Below are 17308 nucleotides of genomic sequence, written 5' to 3'. Positions count from 1 at the left end.
GAAGGGTAACTTTGAAGGTATGAGACGTTTATTAGCTAAGATAGACTGGCAAATGACACTTAAAGTGTTGATGGTGGATATGCAATGGCAAGCATTTAAAGATCACATGGATGAACTACAACAATTGTTCATCCCAGTTTGGCAAAAGAATAAATCAGGGAAGGTAGTGCACCCGTGGCTGACAAGGGAAATCAGGGATAGTATCAATTCCAAAGAAGAAGCATACAAATTAGCCAGAAAAAGTGGCTCACCTGAGGACTGGGAGAAATTCAGAGTCCAGCAGAGGAGGACAAAGAGCTTAATTAGGAAGGGGAAAAAAGATTATGAGAGAAAACTGGCAGGGAACATAAAAACTGACTGTAAAAGCTTTTATAGATATGTGAAAAGAAAAAGATTGGTTAAGATAAATGTAGGTCCCCTACAGACAGAAACAGGTGAATTGATTATGGGGAGCAAGGACATGGCAGACCAATTGAATAACTACTTTGGTTCTGTCTTCACTCAGGAGGACATAAATAATCTTCCAGAAATAGTAAGGGACAGAGGGTCCAGTGAGATGGAGGAACTGAGGGAAATATATGTTAGTAGGGAAGTGGTGTTAGGTAAATTGAAGGGATTAAAGGCAGATAAATCCCCAGGGCCAGATGGTCTGCATCCCAGAGTGCTTAAGGAAGTAGCCCAAGATATAGTGGATGCATTAGTGATAATTTTTCAAAACCCTTTAGATTCTGGACTAGTTCCTGAGGATTGGAGGGTGGCTAATGTAACCCCACTTTTTAAAAAAGGAGGGAGAGAGAAACCGGGGAATTATAGACCAGTTAGCCTAACGTCGGTGGTGGGGAAACTGCTGGAGTCAGTTATCAAAGATGTGATAACAGCACATTTGGAAAGCGGTGAAATCATCGGACAAAGTCAGCATGGATTTGTGAAAGGAAAATCATGTCTGACGAATCTCATAGAATTTTTTGAGGATGTAACTAGTAGAGTGGATAGGGGAGAACCAGTGGATGTGGTATATTTGGATTTTCAAAAGGCTTTTGACAAGGTCCCACACAGGAGATTAGTGTGCAAACTTAAAGCACACGGTATTGGGGGTAAGGTATTGGTGTGGGTGGAGAGTTGGTTGGCAGACAGGAAGCAAAGAGTGGGAATAAACGGGACCTTTTCAGAATGGCAGGCAGTGACTAGTGGGGTACCGCAAGGCTCAGTGCTGGGACCCCAGTTGTTTACAATATATATTAATGACTCAGATGAGGGAATTAAATGCAGCATCTCCAAGTTTGCGGATGACACGAAGCTGGGTGGCAGTGTTAGCTGTGAGGAGGATGCTAAGGGGATGCAGGGTGACTTGGATAGGTTGGGTGAGTGGGCATATTCATGGCAGATGCAATTTAATGTGGATAAGTGTGAGGTTATCCACTTTGGTGGCAAAAACAGGAAAACAGAATATTATCTGAATGGTGGCCAATTAGGAAAAGGGGAGGTGCAACGAGACCTGGGTGTCATTATACACCAGTCATTGAAAGTGGGCATGCAAGTACAGCAGGCGGTGAAAAAGGCAAATGGTATGCTGGCATTCATAGCAAGAGGATTCGAGTACAGGAGCAGGGAGGTACGACTGCAGTTGTACAAGGCCTTAGTGAGACCACACCTGGAGTATTGTGTGCAGTTTTGGTCCCCTAATCTGAGGAAAGGCATCCTTGCCATTGAGGGAGTACAAAGAAGGTTCACCAGATTGATTCCTGGGATGGCAGGACTTTCATATGATGAAAGACTGGATGAACTAGGCTTATACTCATTGGAATTTAGAAGTTTGAGGGGGGATCTTATTGAAACGTATAAAATCCTAAAGGGATTGGACAGGCTAGATGCAGGAAGATTGTTTCCGATGTTGGGGAAGTCCAGAACGAGGGGTCACAGTTTGAGGATAAAGGGGAAGCCTTTTAGGACCAAGATTAGGAAAAACTTCTTCACACAGAGAGTGGTGAATCTGTGGAATTCTCTGCCACAGGATACAGTTGAGGCCAGTTCATTGGCTATATTTAAGAGGGAGTTAGATATGGCCCTTGTGGCTAAAGGGATCAGGGGGTATGGAGGGAAGGCAGGTAGAGGGTTCTGAGTTGGATGATCAGCCATGATCATACTGAATGGCAGTGCAGGCTCGAAGGGCTGAATGCCCTACTCCTGCACCTATTTTCTATGTTTCTATGTTTCTTTCTTCTCCAGCCCTTGACCTTTCCCATCCTCCTGGCTTCACCTATCCCCTTCCAGCTAGCCTCCTTTCCCTCCCCCCAACCTTTTTATTCTAGCATCTTCCCCTTTCTTTCTCAGTCTTAAAGAAGAGCCTCGGCCCGAAACATCGACTGTTCATTCATTTTCGTAGATGTTGCCTGACCTGCTGAGTTCCTCCAGTATTTTGAGTGTGTTGCTCCACCCGAGTGTCACTCAACATGACCCCGATAGGAATCGACTACATGAGTTGAATCATGAGTAGGCTCTGATCGAACGTCAGGTCGTGCCAAGTAATGCCAGGCTGCCTCAATATTTTCTGTAGATCAGGATGATTTGCTTTGCACTCCTGCATGTGTTTTATGTTATTGACAATATCAATTTACATGGAGCAACAGAAGTCATATATTTTTCTGCTTTTTGCTCATTTCTGTGAGTAGAAAAGATTAAAAGTTGACTGTGTTTGCATTGAATGTGGCTAGGTTAATTTTGGATCAGTTTTAATTTTGCATCCTAGTTACCGGTTCAAAGGATGAAATATGGCATGGGATGTTCCCATGATTCATTGACTAGATTTAGGTTTAGCACTGGGAGCAGGACTTACCGTGACGACAGGGTGTTTCATTTTGTGACGCTGCCTAGACTTGATACTCCTGCCTGCGTTTGAAATGTACCAAACTGCTTTGAGGATGGAGCTTACTGAGTTCACTGTTGATACCCTTTTTCTCCCAGTCACCACCATAAACTTCTTGAAGCTCTCCATTGAGGTTCATTACCTTGCTTATCTCTTTATTTTGTTTCATATGATTGTTGAACTGTGACTTTAGTTTTATTTTGGGTTATGAGCTGGGTGCAAAGGCTGCGTTTTATTTTCAAAATGTATTTACCTTTATTTAGAGGAACAGTGCAGAGTGAACCCTTCCAGCCCAACGAGCTGCACCACCCAGCAACCCACTGATTTAACCTTACATAATCACAGGATTTAACAATGACCTATTAACCTACTAACCACAGCAACACACACCAAATGCTGGAGGAACTCGGCAGGTCAGACTGAGTAAATGAATAAACAGTTGACGTTTCAGGTCGAGATCCTGTTCGGGGTTTGTACCTCTTTGGACTGTGGGTGGAAACCAGAGCACCCAGAGGAAATCCATGCAGTCACGGGGAGAAAGCATAACAGACAACGCTGGAATTGAGCTCCAAACTCCGCCGCTAGCTGTAATAGTGCTGTGTCGGCCACGCCCTGGTACAAAATTGGTCTTGTACTTCTGAGCAAAGTATCCTTTGGAAGTAATTCAGAAGATGTGTAGCTCAGGTGGTTGATGGTTGGGTTGAGTTGTTTTCTGATCTTGGCAATTTACTTGCAAACGTTTCGTCACCATACGAGGAGACATCGTCAGTGTGCTGTTGGTCGTGGTGTGTCCTCCGAATGCTTGACCTTTAAATACTTAACAATCAGCGGATTGGACGTCATTTTGGAAACTCATTTGTGATGTGGGGAGGAAATCTTGTTGCTGATTGTCTGAGTGGCGAACTTCATGCATTGTGATCAGAAGTTTTCCTGTATCGTCTCATAAATACATCAGAGACTTGTGTGTTTTTTTTATATAGAATTGTTCATGGAATTCTTCCCCACAGCACAATTGAGTTTCCGAAATGACGTCCAATCAGCTGATTGAAAAGTATATGAAGGCGAAGCATTTGGAAGACACACCACAATCAACAACGCACTGACGATGTCTCCTCGTACGGTGATGAAATGTTTGCAAGTAAATTGCTGAGATTGGAGAATAACTCAATCCAACCAAAGTATCCTCTTTTTAACATGCATCAACTGAGCAGGCTGCTGCTCGCCCTGGACAGACTGTAATTCCCAGAACTTAAGGCAGTGGCTGTTTGGTCTTCCTTTTGTGTACATACCTAGCCAGTAAATGCAGCCAGGTCAGACGTCACACAGTCTGACCCTCTCCCTTATCATTCAGCAGGGTGAATTGTGGATCATTCTTCACCCCTGGAGCTGGTGTTTTCTGCTTTGAGTAAATGAGTGGCCACACACCAAGGACAGACCTGGCTCCATTGGTCAATATGAGTTGGTAGCCCAGCCAGAGCCTTGATTAATCAGATTCCCATTTCTGGATTGGTTTGCACAGGACGAGCGGCGTCGCCGTGGAGGTGACCTCCGTCTACAGCTGGCGTTGGAAGAGAGCCGGCAGAAGTTACAGATACCAGGCGGGGGCCCTCACAAAAATGAGGTGTGGCTGTCAACCATCCTTAGCTCTGACTGTGTCTGTACCCATTCATTATACCCACCCAATCTTGTCCCCTTACCTGACAGCCCATTGGAGTAATTTTTGCATTAATCACATTGTTACTATACCACGACTACGAACGATGATATGGAATCTTTAACACTGCCTGAGCAAGTAGCTAGCACATCTTTGGTGGTGGCACATTCCTCAGTACAGTGCTGGGATGTCAGAATGTGTCATATCTTAAAATAGTGGAGTTAATCTTGAATTGGCTCTCTATCTATTGATCCTTTACAGGTGCTATTAATTTTTATAGATTTGGATAACATTGAAGGAAACTTGGGGGTGAAACGAAAGCTTTGTCTACATAAAGTGTTATTAGTGTTTCAGCAAAATGTGATGACAGTAGCTGAAATTTTGGTTGCGTAGAATTTGCAGCTGATATTCAGCCTAAAGACACTATTCTCCATTTATCCTTCGTATGTTATAAAAACCAAATATTTGGGTGCTGAAGGATAAGAAGATCATAGGACCATAATACTTCATTGCAGAATTAGGCCATTCAGCCCATCAAGTCATGGAATAAATCATGACGATTTATTCCATCTTGTCTTCTCCCCGTAACCTTTGTCACCCTCACTAATAAAGGACCTATCAACCTCCACTTCAAATATACCCAATGACTTGGGCTTCCGCAGCTGCTTCTGGCAATCACTTCCACAGATCCACCACCCTCTGGCTATAGAAATTCTTCCTTACCTCTGTTCTAAATGGATGTCCTTGTATTATGATGCTGCGCTCTCTGATCCTCGACTCTCCCACTACTGGAAACATTATCTCCACATCCACTCTATCTACACCTTGCAAGATTCACTTGGATTCAATGAGATCCTTCCCTCCCCCACCACCAAATTCTTCTGAACTCCAGTGAGTACAGAGCCAGAGCCATCAAATCTTCCTAAGAGTAAACTGTAGACACAAATTGCCTGTTGCGCAGCGGGCGTTTAGGGCATCAATGAAGGTCCTCCATCTCTGGTGGTGTTCAGGGCTTCCTTCATCATGCCAATAGTTTCCCCTGGCTTTCACTACTGTCAGCCATGCAAGTCTGGGTGAAGACTCATGAATACCATCGCACACAGATGTAGGAGTCTTCGTTGCTGTTTCTGTAACAGTTTTGTTTGACCAGTCAGGGTTATTAGGCCCTAAGCTGAGCCCCCATACCTGGAGGGCCGGTGGACAGCTCTTAGTCTGACCTCTACCCTTTGATCTGTCTGGTATGGATGACCCTACCAAGTGTCAAAAAATAAATGACTGTCTCCAGCCAATGTAGCTCTCCGAATCATTGAGCCATGCAGGGATCCAAACTATAACTGGATTGTGGTCCTCTTGGAGAATGTTCTAGAATATTCTAGATATCATGTTCTGTACTTAACTATGAAGAATATGTGGCAATTTGGGGAACAGAGTTCATTGGGATTGAGGAATTTCTCTCCAGATGGCTTGAGAAGATGAGAAGGAACCTACTGCATGCTGTTGCTGATTGAAAGATGCAACTGTGTTCTCATTTGTTTACATAGGCAACCTTTACTGAACATGGGAAAACAGGGTTTATAATAGTATATTTTAAAACTTTTAAACTTTAACTAGATTTTTTTGATCTACAGTATGAATAACTGATATGTCTATTGCTATAAATACAAATATCGTGGAAGGAAATTACGTAAGTGGTATTGAGATACAAATCAGCAAGATATTTTAGAGTATAGTAATTAGACACCTTATTCCAGATATCTAAATGTGAATTAGTGCCAGACCTGAAGAGAGGCGACTGGAAATCCCTGTTCTGAATTTAACATCAGTTTGGAGCTCTATAAGAGTAAGACGAAATGTCAGACTGTTTGGTTTCTCATTAGTAGTGGGAGTAGTTTATGCGAAGTGAGCACATCAAAATATTGCATCTTTACACTTCCTGTCTTGAGCTTGATGTTGCTCCTGATATATCACTCAGCTTCTGTGGTAAACTAGTCATTTAAACGCTTGACAAGGGATGCAGTCACACCACATTCTGAACTTGGCAGAACATGCTCACTGCATTTCCCCGACAGAGATGGAAAAACATCAGTGCCTGCCCCTGTCAGGACATTTCCAATACAAAACGTTCAGACTGTAATTGCTTAGGGGTGTTTTGTTAATAGATACTTAGAGCTGTCTCCACCCATCTATGCAAAGAATGATAAGGGAAAAAACTTAAAGTTCATAATCACCAGATAAGCCAAATATTCATTTCTTTCAAATATTTATTTTTGCAGACGGCTCTGCTTGATCTGACGGACTCCACTCCATCTCCCCTGGCACAGAAATCTGACCCATGGGGAACCCCCTTCCCATCAGCAGCCACAGCCAAACCTGACCCATGGGCTGCTGTATCTCGTCCAGTATCTACTGACCCTTGGAAGCAAATGGGTAACATCTGTTGGAGTTATTTTCACTCTTAGCAGTTTGGTTGTTGCGCGCGTTTATGGCTGCCTAATCAATAACCAGATACCCCGATGAGTCCGTGTACAATTATAAAGGCTGGGTCTAACCTGAAACCGCAGGCTCAAGAAGGAGTGATAGTTGAAGTGTTAGACTGGGCTTCTGTGGTTCTGGATAAGAAATAGCCGATCATTGACCAATGAACTTCTACTAGAAAATATCTCAACCTGTAGAGGTTTACATGCATCAGTCTTGATTGGAGTTATTAGTATTAACTTGCCGATCTTCCTTGCTGCACAGACTCCAACTTGGCTACCGGGCAGAGACTAGGGAGTTGTCCCCCAACATGCCATGTTGCCTTGAACGGAGGGAGGATATTGGTATTGCATAAAAGAATACTAACTCATTTAGAAAACCTAGTACAGGACCGCATGGAGAGAATTGATTCCAAGTTAAAACTCTATTGTATGGTGGAAATTAGAGAAGAAATCAGAAAATGCTGACATACCCAGCAAGTCAGGCAGCATTAGTGGTGAGGGAACTAGGATTAACATTTCCGGTTGAGAGCCTTTCATCAGAGCTGATTGGCCAGAATCATTAGCTCTGTTTTTCTTTCTCCACAGTTTGGATTACTCAATATTTCTAAGATTTTCCGATTTTAGTAACAGAAATACACTCAGTGGCCACTTTATTAGGTACCTCTTAATAAAGAGGCCACTGAGTGAATGTTTGCAGTCTTCTGCTGCTATAGCCTATCCACTTCAAGATTCAATGTGTTGTGCATTCAGAGATGCTCTTCTGCACGTCACTGTTAATTATTTGAGTTCCTGTCACCTTCCTGTCAGCTTGAACCAGTCTGGCCATTCTCCTCTGATCTCTCTCATTAACAAGGTTTTCTCACCCACAGAACTGCTGCTCACTGGATGATCTTTATTTTTTGCACTATTCTCTGTAAACTTTAGAGACTGTTGTGTGTGAAAATCCCAGGAGATCAGTAGTTTCTGAGATACTCAAACCACCCTGTCTGGTAGCAACAATCATTCTACAGTCAAAGTCACTTTGATCACATTTCTTCCCCATTCTGATGTTTGGTCTGAAGAACAACTGAACCTCTTGACCATTGTCTACATGCTTTGAGCTGCTGCCACATGATTGGCTGATTAGATATTTGCATTAACGAGCAGGTCTACTTCATAAAGTGACCACTGTTCTCAGTGTTCTTAGGAGTAAAACTGACCAAAACACTAATCAACTAGAATATTCTAAAGATAAAGATGACTTTTATTTGTCACCTATACATCAAAACAATGAAATATATAGTGAAATGCATCAGTAACCAACACAGTCCTAGGATCTGTAGGGTGGGGCACCCACAAGTTTCCCAGTGCTTCCAGCGCCAATGTGGCATACCCACAGCTTACTAACCCTAACCTGTATGTCTTTGTAATGTGGGAGGAAACCTGAGCACCCAGAGGAAACCCACACAGTCACAGGGAGAACATACAAACCCCTTACAGACAGTGGCAGAATTGAACCCGGGTCGAAGTCAAAGTAAAATTTATTATCAGAGTACATACATGCCACCACGTACAACCCTGAGGTCCTTTTTCTGCAAGTATACTTAGCCAATCTAGAGAACAGTGACTGTAAACAGGATCAATGGACAACAAACTGCAAATGCAGATATAAATAAATAGCAATAACTAATGAGCTTGAAATAACAAGGTAAAAGAGTCAATAGACAATAGGTGCAGGAGCAGGCCATTCAGCCCTTCGAGCCAGCACCGCCATTCACTGTGATCATGGCTGATCATCCACAATCAGTACCTCATTCCTGCCTTCTCCCCATATCCCTTGACTCTGCTATCATTAAGAGCTCTATCTAACTCTTTCTTGAAAGCATCCAGAGAATTGGCCTCCACTGCCCTCTGAGGCAGAGCATTCCACAGATCCACAACTCTCTGGGTGAAAAAATTTTTCCTCAACTCCGTTCTAAATGGTCTACCCCTTATTCTCAAATTGTGGCCTCTGGTTCTGGACTCCCCCAACATCGGGAACATGTTTCCTGCCTCTAGCATGTTCAATCCCTTAATAATCTTATATGTTTCAATCAGATCCCCTCTCATCCTCCTAACTTCCAGTGTATACAAGCCCAGTCGCTCCAATCTTTCAACATATGACAGTCCCGCCATCCTGGGAATTAACCTCGTGAACCTCCGCTGCAATAGCAAGAATAACCTGCTTAAATGAGTGTAGTTATCTCCTGATGATTGAGGGGTAGTAACTGTTCTTGAACCTGGTCGTGCTTGTCCTGAGGCACTTGTACCTTCTACCTGATGGTAGCAGTGAGAAAAGAGCATGGCCTGGGTGGTGGGAATCTCTGATGATGGATGCTGCTTTTCTACAGCAACATTTCATGTAGATGTGCTCAATGGTTGGAAGGGTTTTTACCTGTAATGCACTAGCTTTTGTAGGATTTTCCACTCAAAGGCACTGGTGTTCTCATACCAAGCCGCAATGCAGCCAGTCAACACACTTCCCACCACACATCTGTGGAAGTTTGCCAAGGTTTTTGATGACATTCCAAATCTCTGCAGACTCCTGAGGAAGTAGAGGTGCTGTCATGCATTCTTCACAATTATATTCATATGGCGGGTCCAGGACAGGTCTTCTGAGATATTTGACACCCAGGAATTTAAAGTTTACTGGCCCTCTCCATCTCTCATCCAATTATTACTGGCTCATGGACATCTGGTTACCCTCTCCTGAAGTCTTCAATCAATTCCTTGGTCTTGCTGACATTGAGTGAGAGGCTGTTGTTAATGCACCACTCAGCCAAATTTTCAATCTCCCTCCTGAATGCTGATTCATCACCACCTTTGATACGGCCCACAACGGTGGTGTTATCAGCAAGCATGTTTCTGGTGTGGAGCTGCACTTAGCCACACAGTCATAGGTGCTGAGCTGTAATTGATAAAGAGCATCCTGATGTATGCATCTTTGCTGTCCAGTGTTCCAGGGTTGTGCAAAGAACCAACAAGATAGCACCTGATGTAGACCTGTATCTTCTGTAGACGAATTGGAGTGGTGTTGTAAAGCATTGCACGGTCCTACTCCTACTCCTCCTGGTTATTTAACCCCCTTTCTATTGATGACTTTGGTTTCATAGTGGTGTAGCATCATGACAGATTGCATCCTATTAACTAGATCAATCCTAATTGAACACTCATTGTCACCACTGTTGAAAGTCCTGTGGGAACCTGTTTGTTTTGGAGGGAGTCCTCAGTAAAATACCTGTTAATATCTAATACATTCATACAATATCAGGATACGTTATTTTATCCCTATTGTTCCTCTGTATTGTGTACTTTGTCTCTGTACAGTTTTGTGTACTTTGTGGAAGGAGTCCAGTGTGCGCTAGGTTCCATCTTGACTAACCTTGACTCTGCTTTGCTGTGATCAGAGAGGTTTATGTAGGAATCCTTAAAATCTTTTCTGAACTGGAGAGCCCCTGAAATTACAACCTTCGGTCTGATGATCCATAGTTATGACAGAGGTTCAAGCTATCTTCTGCTTGGGTACTTGAGATTTTTAGCTGCACAGTCAGCCGCATTTTAACATTTTTATTTAGAGATACAGCACAGTTTGTGTGGCATGATGGAGATGCGTCCCTACCAAAGGTGGTATAAGGCACTCCTTCCCTCCGCTAACCTGCAGGTCACCCTTCAGCAAAGTCTTATCACCTGCTTAGCCCCCTGATCAGGGTCACGTTAAGCCATGGGACCTGGTGGCGGATGGTGGTGTGAGCAACTGGTGCATATCACAAGTCCTGGTGACGTGACCACTGATGTCAGGCAGATACTCTCTGCAAAGTATTGACAATCACTGGGGTTGCCTGTCTTGTAAAGACACTGTCCAGAAGAAGGCAATAGCAAATTTGTAGAAAATTTTGCCAAGAACAATCATGGTTATGGACTCACTCTTCCTTCAGTTAGTCCTGACGAAGGGTCTCGGCCTGAAACGTCGACTGCGCCTCTTCCTATAGATGCTGCCTGGCCTGCTGCGTTCACCAGCAACTTTGATGTATGTTGCTTGAATTTCCAGCATCTGCAGAATTCCTGTTGTTATGGTTATGGAAAGACTATCACCTACGTCATACGACACGGCATATAATGAACAAACGAACAATACAATAACAAGCCCCATCGAGCCTGCACTGCCCCATTACATGTATGTGACCAATTAACCACTAACCTGTACATCTTTGGAGTGTTCGAGGAAACCAGAGCACCCAAAGGAAACCCACATGGTCACGGGGAGAATGTACAAACTTCACAGACAGCAGCAGGAATTGAACCCAGGTTGTTGGCGTTGTAACAGTGGTGCAGCATGCCTCCACTGATGCCTGTGAACAAGCAGCAGGAACATCGCAGGTCAGGCAACATCTGTGGAGGGAAATGGACCATGGACATTTCCAGCCTCAGATACTACCTGACCCACTGAGTTCCTCTAGCATCTTGTTGTTCCAGGTTCTAGCAAATAGATTCTCTTATGTCTGCTTGATGCTAGTGATGTTACCTGGGCCACCCTAAGTCATGACCTGAGATAGTGTGGCTACGTTGTATTCGACAGACCATGAAGCCATCATCAATACAGAATCCATGGTGTAATGGAAAATTCCCACTTGAAGCTCCATTGTAACTCAGTTCAATGTCTTATCCACCATTTATTCACTTTAGTACTACAGTAGAATGTTCTAAGTCACCTACTTTAACGTATAAAACCATTGGACATAGGAGCAGGATTAGAATTGAGTCTGCTGCACCATTCCATCATGGCTGATTTATTATCCCTCTCAATCCCATCCTCCTGGCCTCGCCCCATAACTCTAATCAGGAATCTATCAACCTCCGCTTTAAATTTACCCAATGACTTGGCCTCCACAGCTGTCAATGCAACAAATTCCACATTCACCACCCTCATAGTGGATGCAGTGGTGCATTTTTGCAAATCCTTTGAGACATGCATGTTTTTTGGTCGCTCTCGTGGTGGAGGTGAGAGACACTTATGCTGTGCTACTGTTTGTATACTGATCCTTTATTTATCTCATTGATGTTTCTGTTTCATTGTTGAGCACACAATTTTCTGCTGGAAAGCAATCACAGCATTTCAGAATCAGAATCAGGTTTTATATCACCAGCATAGGTCGTGAAATTCGTTAACTTAGCGGCAGCAGTACAATGCAATACATGATTTTTAAAAAATAAGTAAATCAATTACAGTAAGTATATACATTAAAAATAGTTAAAAATAGTGCAAAAACAGAAGTAATGTAAAAAAAATGAAGTACTTCCAAGGGTTCAATGTCTATTTAGCAATTGGGTGGCAGAGGGGAAGACGCTGTTCTTGAATCGCTGAGTATGTACCTTCAGGCTTCTGTATGGTAACAATGAGAAGAGGGCATGCCCTGAGTGACAGGGGTCCATAATAACAGACACCGTTTTTCTGAGGCACTGCTCCTTGAAGATGTCTTGGATACTACGGAGGCTAGTACACAAGATGGTGCTGACTAATTTTACAACTTTCTGTAGCTTCTTTTGATCCCATGCAGCAGCCCCCCCCCCACCCCCACATACCAGACGGTGATGCAGCCTGTGTGAATGCTCTCCACGGTACATCTGTAGAAGTTTTCGAGTGTTTTAAGTGACAAACCAAATCTCCTCAAACTCCTAACAAATATAATCGCTGTCTTGCCTTCTTTATAGCTGCATTGATATGTTGGGACGGTTAGATCTCAGTTCTCAGTTTTCAGTTCTTGGTATATAAAGAGTAAGGAGATCCATTAAAACTGTAGTTGCCTTGGTCTCTAGACACAATTTCACATAAGATTTGTCACTTACAGCAGGTTTTATTTACAGAAATGTCCTGGGCATTGGCATCTAACAATCAAAAGGAAATTACTAAGTGTTTTGGTATATTATGTAATGACTAATAGCCTACAGCTTTAGTAGAGCTAAAATTCATTCATAATGTTCAACTTAAAATCTCAATCCATCTTGCAGCAGGTTCCAGGCTGGCTGCAACTGCCTCTGATCCGTGGGGAGCTTCCAGCCACCCCCCTTCAGGAGATCAGCCATCAAGAAGCACAGATCCCTGGGGCTCCGTCGCACCAGCCTCTGATCGCGATCCTTGGGCCCCGACCTCTCCCCCAGGTGAGGCATGATAGAAGCACAGAGCAAGTCCAACTACCCATTAGTTCAGTCACGTCAACAAAAACAAGAGAAAATCTGCAGATACTAGAAATCCAAGCAACACACACAAAAATCATTTCAATCTCACTTCAGTATTTTTTAAAATGTTAATTACTATATGCTGATTTAGTCATAGAGTTGAAAAGCACAAGTACAGGCCCTTCGGCCCACCAATCTGTGCTGACCACTTAATCATACACTAATCCCATTTTATTTGCCTCGCATTCCCATCATCTCCTCCCAAGATTCTATGACCCATTTGTACTCGAGCAATCTAAATAGCTAGTTAACCTACCAGCCGGCCGTTCTCAGGGACATAGGTGGAAACCAGAACACCCAGGGGAAGCTCGCTTGGTCAGTAGGCAATACATGCAAACTCAGCACCTAGCACCCTAGTATCCTGACAGAGGATTGAACACAAGTGCTGAAGCTGTGTCTACAAAGGTTTTTTTTTTAAATTACATTGGGCTTATAAAAGAGAAACTCATTTCTATAGCATATTTCAAGAAGTCCCAAAGGCTTTAAGGTACTTGAGATGTAGCACAGAGTAGCCCCTTCCAGCCCTTTGAGCCAGACAACCCAGCGACCCCCGAGTTAATCTTAGCCTCATCACAGGACAATTTACAGTGACCTACCAACCATACATCTTTGGCCTGTGGAAGGAAACTGGAGCACCCGGAGGAAGCCTACGCATTTCACAGGGAGGACGTACAAACCCCTCACAGACAGCAGGTGGAATTGAACCCAGGTTGCTGGTACTGTAAAGCATTATGCTAACCAAACTGCAGAAAACATTGCAGGCAGCTGGCTTACACATATAAAGACTCCCACAGTTCAATAATTATCAGGTAATCTGCTGTAATGATGTTGATTGAAGGACAGGTATTGGCCCAGGACAAGGAGAAAAACTCCACTCTTCGAAAAGATGTCAAAACATCTTTTCTATCACCTGATTGTACAAGCCCCTTCTGTGAGAAGAGTGGGACACCAAGGGATCCAGTAATCTTTCTCCCCCCAGTACAACATTCACTGGATACCTTGAAGGGCAATATCCATATCAGAATCAAGTTAATCAGAGTGTTCAACCGTTTGGACACTTAGTATGGTTTGTAGATGAGCAGGATGTCTCCCAAAACCGAGCCAGTGTCAAAGGAAGGCTAATTTGCATTTCTACAGTGACTTTCACCTTCCTGTTATGTGCCAGTGGTTGTCATTAGGGACTGAATAAGGCAAAACCACCAATCACAGATGCGTTGGTCACTTCAATTCTGACAGAAGTTGATCAGTCCTGTTTGTGAAATCATCTGCGTTTAGAATTTATTGAATACGAAGTGTATTGTTCCTAAAAGGTGGTTGGTTTAAGTCCAAGTTTCTATCATTTAAGTATTGCTTTTTTTAGTTATAAGAAATCATAATTTCTGTGGAAAGTGTGAACGTATTTTGATTTTTTGTTTTTTGAGTAAGGATACTGGAAAGAGACTTTTCAAAGCCTTTAGCCTCTCATTGCAGTTTATATTTAAAATATTACCTCTGTGCAGGTTCTAGTCTCTGCAACTAGTAGCTATGGTTCTGGTTTCATCCTCAGTACATATAGGAAGATGTGAGGTATTAACCGTGAGGTAGTGTCTTTGACCTCCAAAACTCAATCATCATGGAATGGACTGGGACAGTGTTAAGTTACTAGACTTGACAGATTGTGAGTTAATGGATGTTTTGAAAATATTTAAAGAAAAAGTGTGGCTTTTTAAAAAATCGGTTGACTAAAAGTGCCAGATTGTTGTAAAATATTTCTTTAAAGATATTTTCATATCTGGGTTGTGGCCCCAAACTAACAAAGTTCACTCGTAGCTCAAAGACAACATCCTGATTGTGTATTGGGTCTCAATATAGAGAACAGACTAGTGCAGGAAAGGCAAAAGATTAAATTACAATTCCCAGCACATCCTCTCTCGCAGGAGCTTCCCCTTTCCACTCTCTTGGCACTGCAGATGCAACTGTGACGGATGACTTCTCTGCGTTCAGCCATCTCCGAGGCTCACCCAAGAAAGCAGAAGGGCAGGCAACAGGTGAGTTTCCCACTGTGATGACCAGCTGATCTAAGCTTTGCTGTGTCCAGTCATATGTTCGCTTTGGTCATTTCTCCATCATTGTGCTCATTATTTTTCGCTCCATCATCTGGTTTGTTACTTCAGTTCTATGAACTGCCTTTGGGCAATTTCCTACACTACAGGCATTACAAAGATAAGGTTCACTAGTTGGTAAAATCTTATTTAAAATTCAAAATCTTCTCCAGTCTCCTGCCAGCACATCCCAACATACTTTACAGTTTATCCTGTACTTCACAAATATTTTCACAGGCAGCTTGCACATACAGTAGTAAGTTCCCACGAACAACAGTGAAACGGTTATTTTGTTGGTGTTGGGTTGAGGGCACTGGGAAGAACAATCTACTTTCCTACTGCACCTTTCACATGCAAAAGCAAACTGGACTGCTATTTATTACTATCTGAAAAATCCAAATCAGTTCTGCACTACCTTATAGGGAATTCTGCATGAGATGTGAGATCTTGTGATCAGTCCCTTAGTGTCAGAGTGAAAGGTTTCGGCATCTGAAAAATAGTTCCTTTAATTTATTTTTATATTTGCTGAGATACAGCATGCTAAAAGGCACTCTGGCTCAACGAGCCCAAACTTCCCAATTAACCTACTATCTGTATGTCTTTGGAATGTGGGAGAAAAACCAGACCACCCAGAGGAAACCCATGCAGACAGAGGGAGAACGTACAAACTCCTTAAAGAAAGCAGCAGAAATGAACCCCGGTCACTGGTCCTGTAACGGCATTAACGTTAACTGCAATGCTACCATACCCCATAATAGTGATCTAGACTCTCAGCACAGTGTGGAATGGAGCAGACTCTCTGACACATTCGTCCCTGCCCAATACTAACTACACCCACTCTAAGTTGTCTGATGCTTGGTTTAACCTTACCTCCTGCAACAGCATTTCAGAGGACACTGTACCAGTTTGATATATTCACTGGAGTCCCCGATAACGGTTCTCAGTCACAGCCGACTGTGAGTGCCAAGACTAGGGTTGCACCCTTGCTGGAGTTTTACAATACTTTGGTGGGGTTGGGGGAAAATTATCAAGAGTGCAGAACGTTTAAACAGATATGGAGTCTGTGTGGCAGCCTATCACTCATTGTGGCTGCAGGGTATCTCTCTCTCTCCCCTCCCCCCCTCCCCCCTCTCTCTCTCCCCCCTCCTCCCCTCCCCCCTCCTCCCCTCCCCCCTCTCCCCCCTCTCTCTCTCTCCCCCCTCCCCCTCTCCCCCCTCCCTCTCCCCCTCTCAGTGCTCTCGGAGGATGTTACCGAGGTTCTGCGTTTATGGATTGGACTATGGACTTTTTCAATCTTATGGTTTTTATATTCTGTGTTTTTGCTGATTCTTTCTCAATGGCATGTGGTGCGATTTCTTAGTTTCTAGCACGAGGGGAGGTGGTTTGGGGGTTGATATTCTTGTTGCCGTTTGATGCGTTTTGTTTTTATTGCGCAGGGAAGGGGAGTTTTGAGGGCTGACGATCGTGTTGCCATTCTTACCCTCGATCGGACTGTATTTGTCACGGAATAGGCATCAAGAGCAGTAAGGATGTTTTTCCTGTGTAAGCTTATTCTGAGCATTGCAGGTGCCAGATTCGAGGGGCCGGGTAACGCCCTGACCACAGCAGCGACGTCCGGTGACACAGCCTTCCCCAACACCTTCGATATACCCTCCATCTTGAGCAGCAAGGCCTCCAAGCCATCCACCCCCAAGCACCAGCCCGTCATGCAGAAGAACCCCGAAACCTTCCTGGGCCCCAACGCTTCGCTGGTAAACCTGGACACTCTCATTGCCCGCACAACGCACCCTAATGTGAACACAAACCCCTTCTTGATGCAGGGTGAGTGCGTGGTCTGCTCACAGCTTTGAGTAACTCCGACCCCGTTCCCCACGGTCGCTGGGTGGGGGCTTGAAGGATGCTAGTGTCCATGAAAATTGAATCTTAATATGGGTCAACATTCCCATTAACGCAAATGTTGGCAGTGCAGAGTGGACAGGAC

The 17308-nt window shown here is 43.7% G+C and overlaps 1 protein-coding gene across 5 annotated transcripts in view; it reads left to right on the top strand.

The window, feature by feature from the left end:
- The window catches only part of LOC134354075 (epsin-2-like), a 65697-nt gene that overhangs the window by 39436 nt on the left and 8953 nt on the right, over nt 1–17308 (top strand). For 3 of the 5 annotated variants that reach the window (XM_063062817.1, XM_063062818.1, XM_063062816.1), the window contains 5 exons: nt 4383–4484; nt 6791–6944; nt 13019–13168; nt 15163–15273; nt 16894–17148. In XM_063062817.1, coding sequence (XP_062918887.1) covers nt 4383–4484; nt 6791–6944; nt 13019–13168; nt 15163–15273; nt 16894–17148 — 772 coding nt within the window. The remainder of the gene's footprint in view (nt 1–4382; nt 4485–6790; nt 6945–13018; nt 13169–15162; nt 15274–16893; nt 17149–17308) is intronic. The other 2 variants (XM_063062819.1, XM_063062820.1) reach the window with 2 other exon arrangements.

This window comes from Mobula hypostoma, chromosome 11 (assembly GCF_963921235.1).
Source record: "Mobula hypostoma chromosome 11, sMobHyp1.1, whole genome shotgun sequence".
Taxonomy (NCBI): domain Eukaryota; kingdom Metazoa; phylum Chordata; class Chondrichthyes; order Myliobatiformes; family Myliobatidae; genus Mobula; species Mobula hypostoma.
Note: the sequence above shows the minus strand (reverse complement) of the source record. Positions and strands in the feature narration are given on the sequence as shown.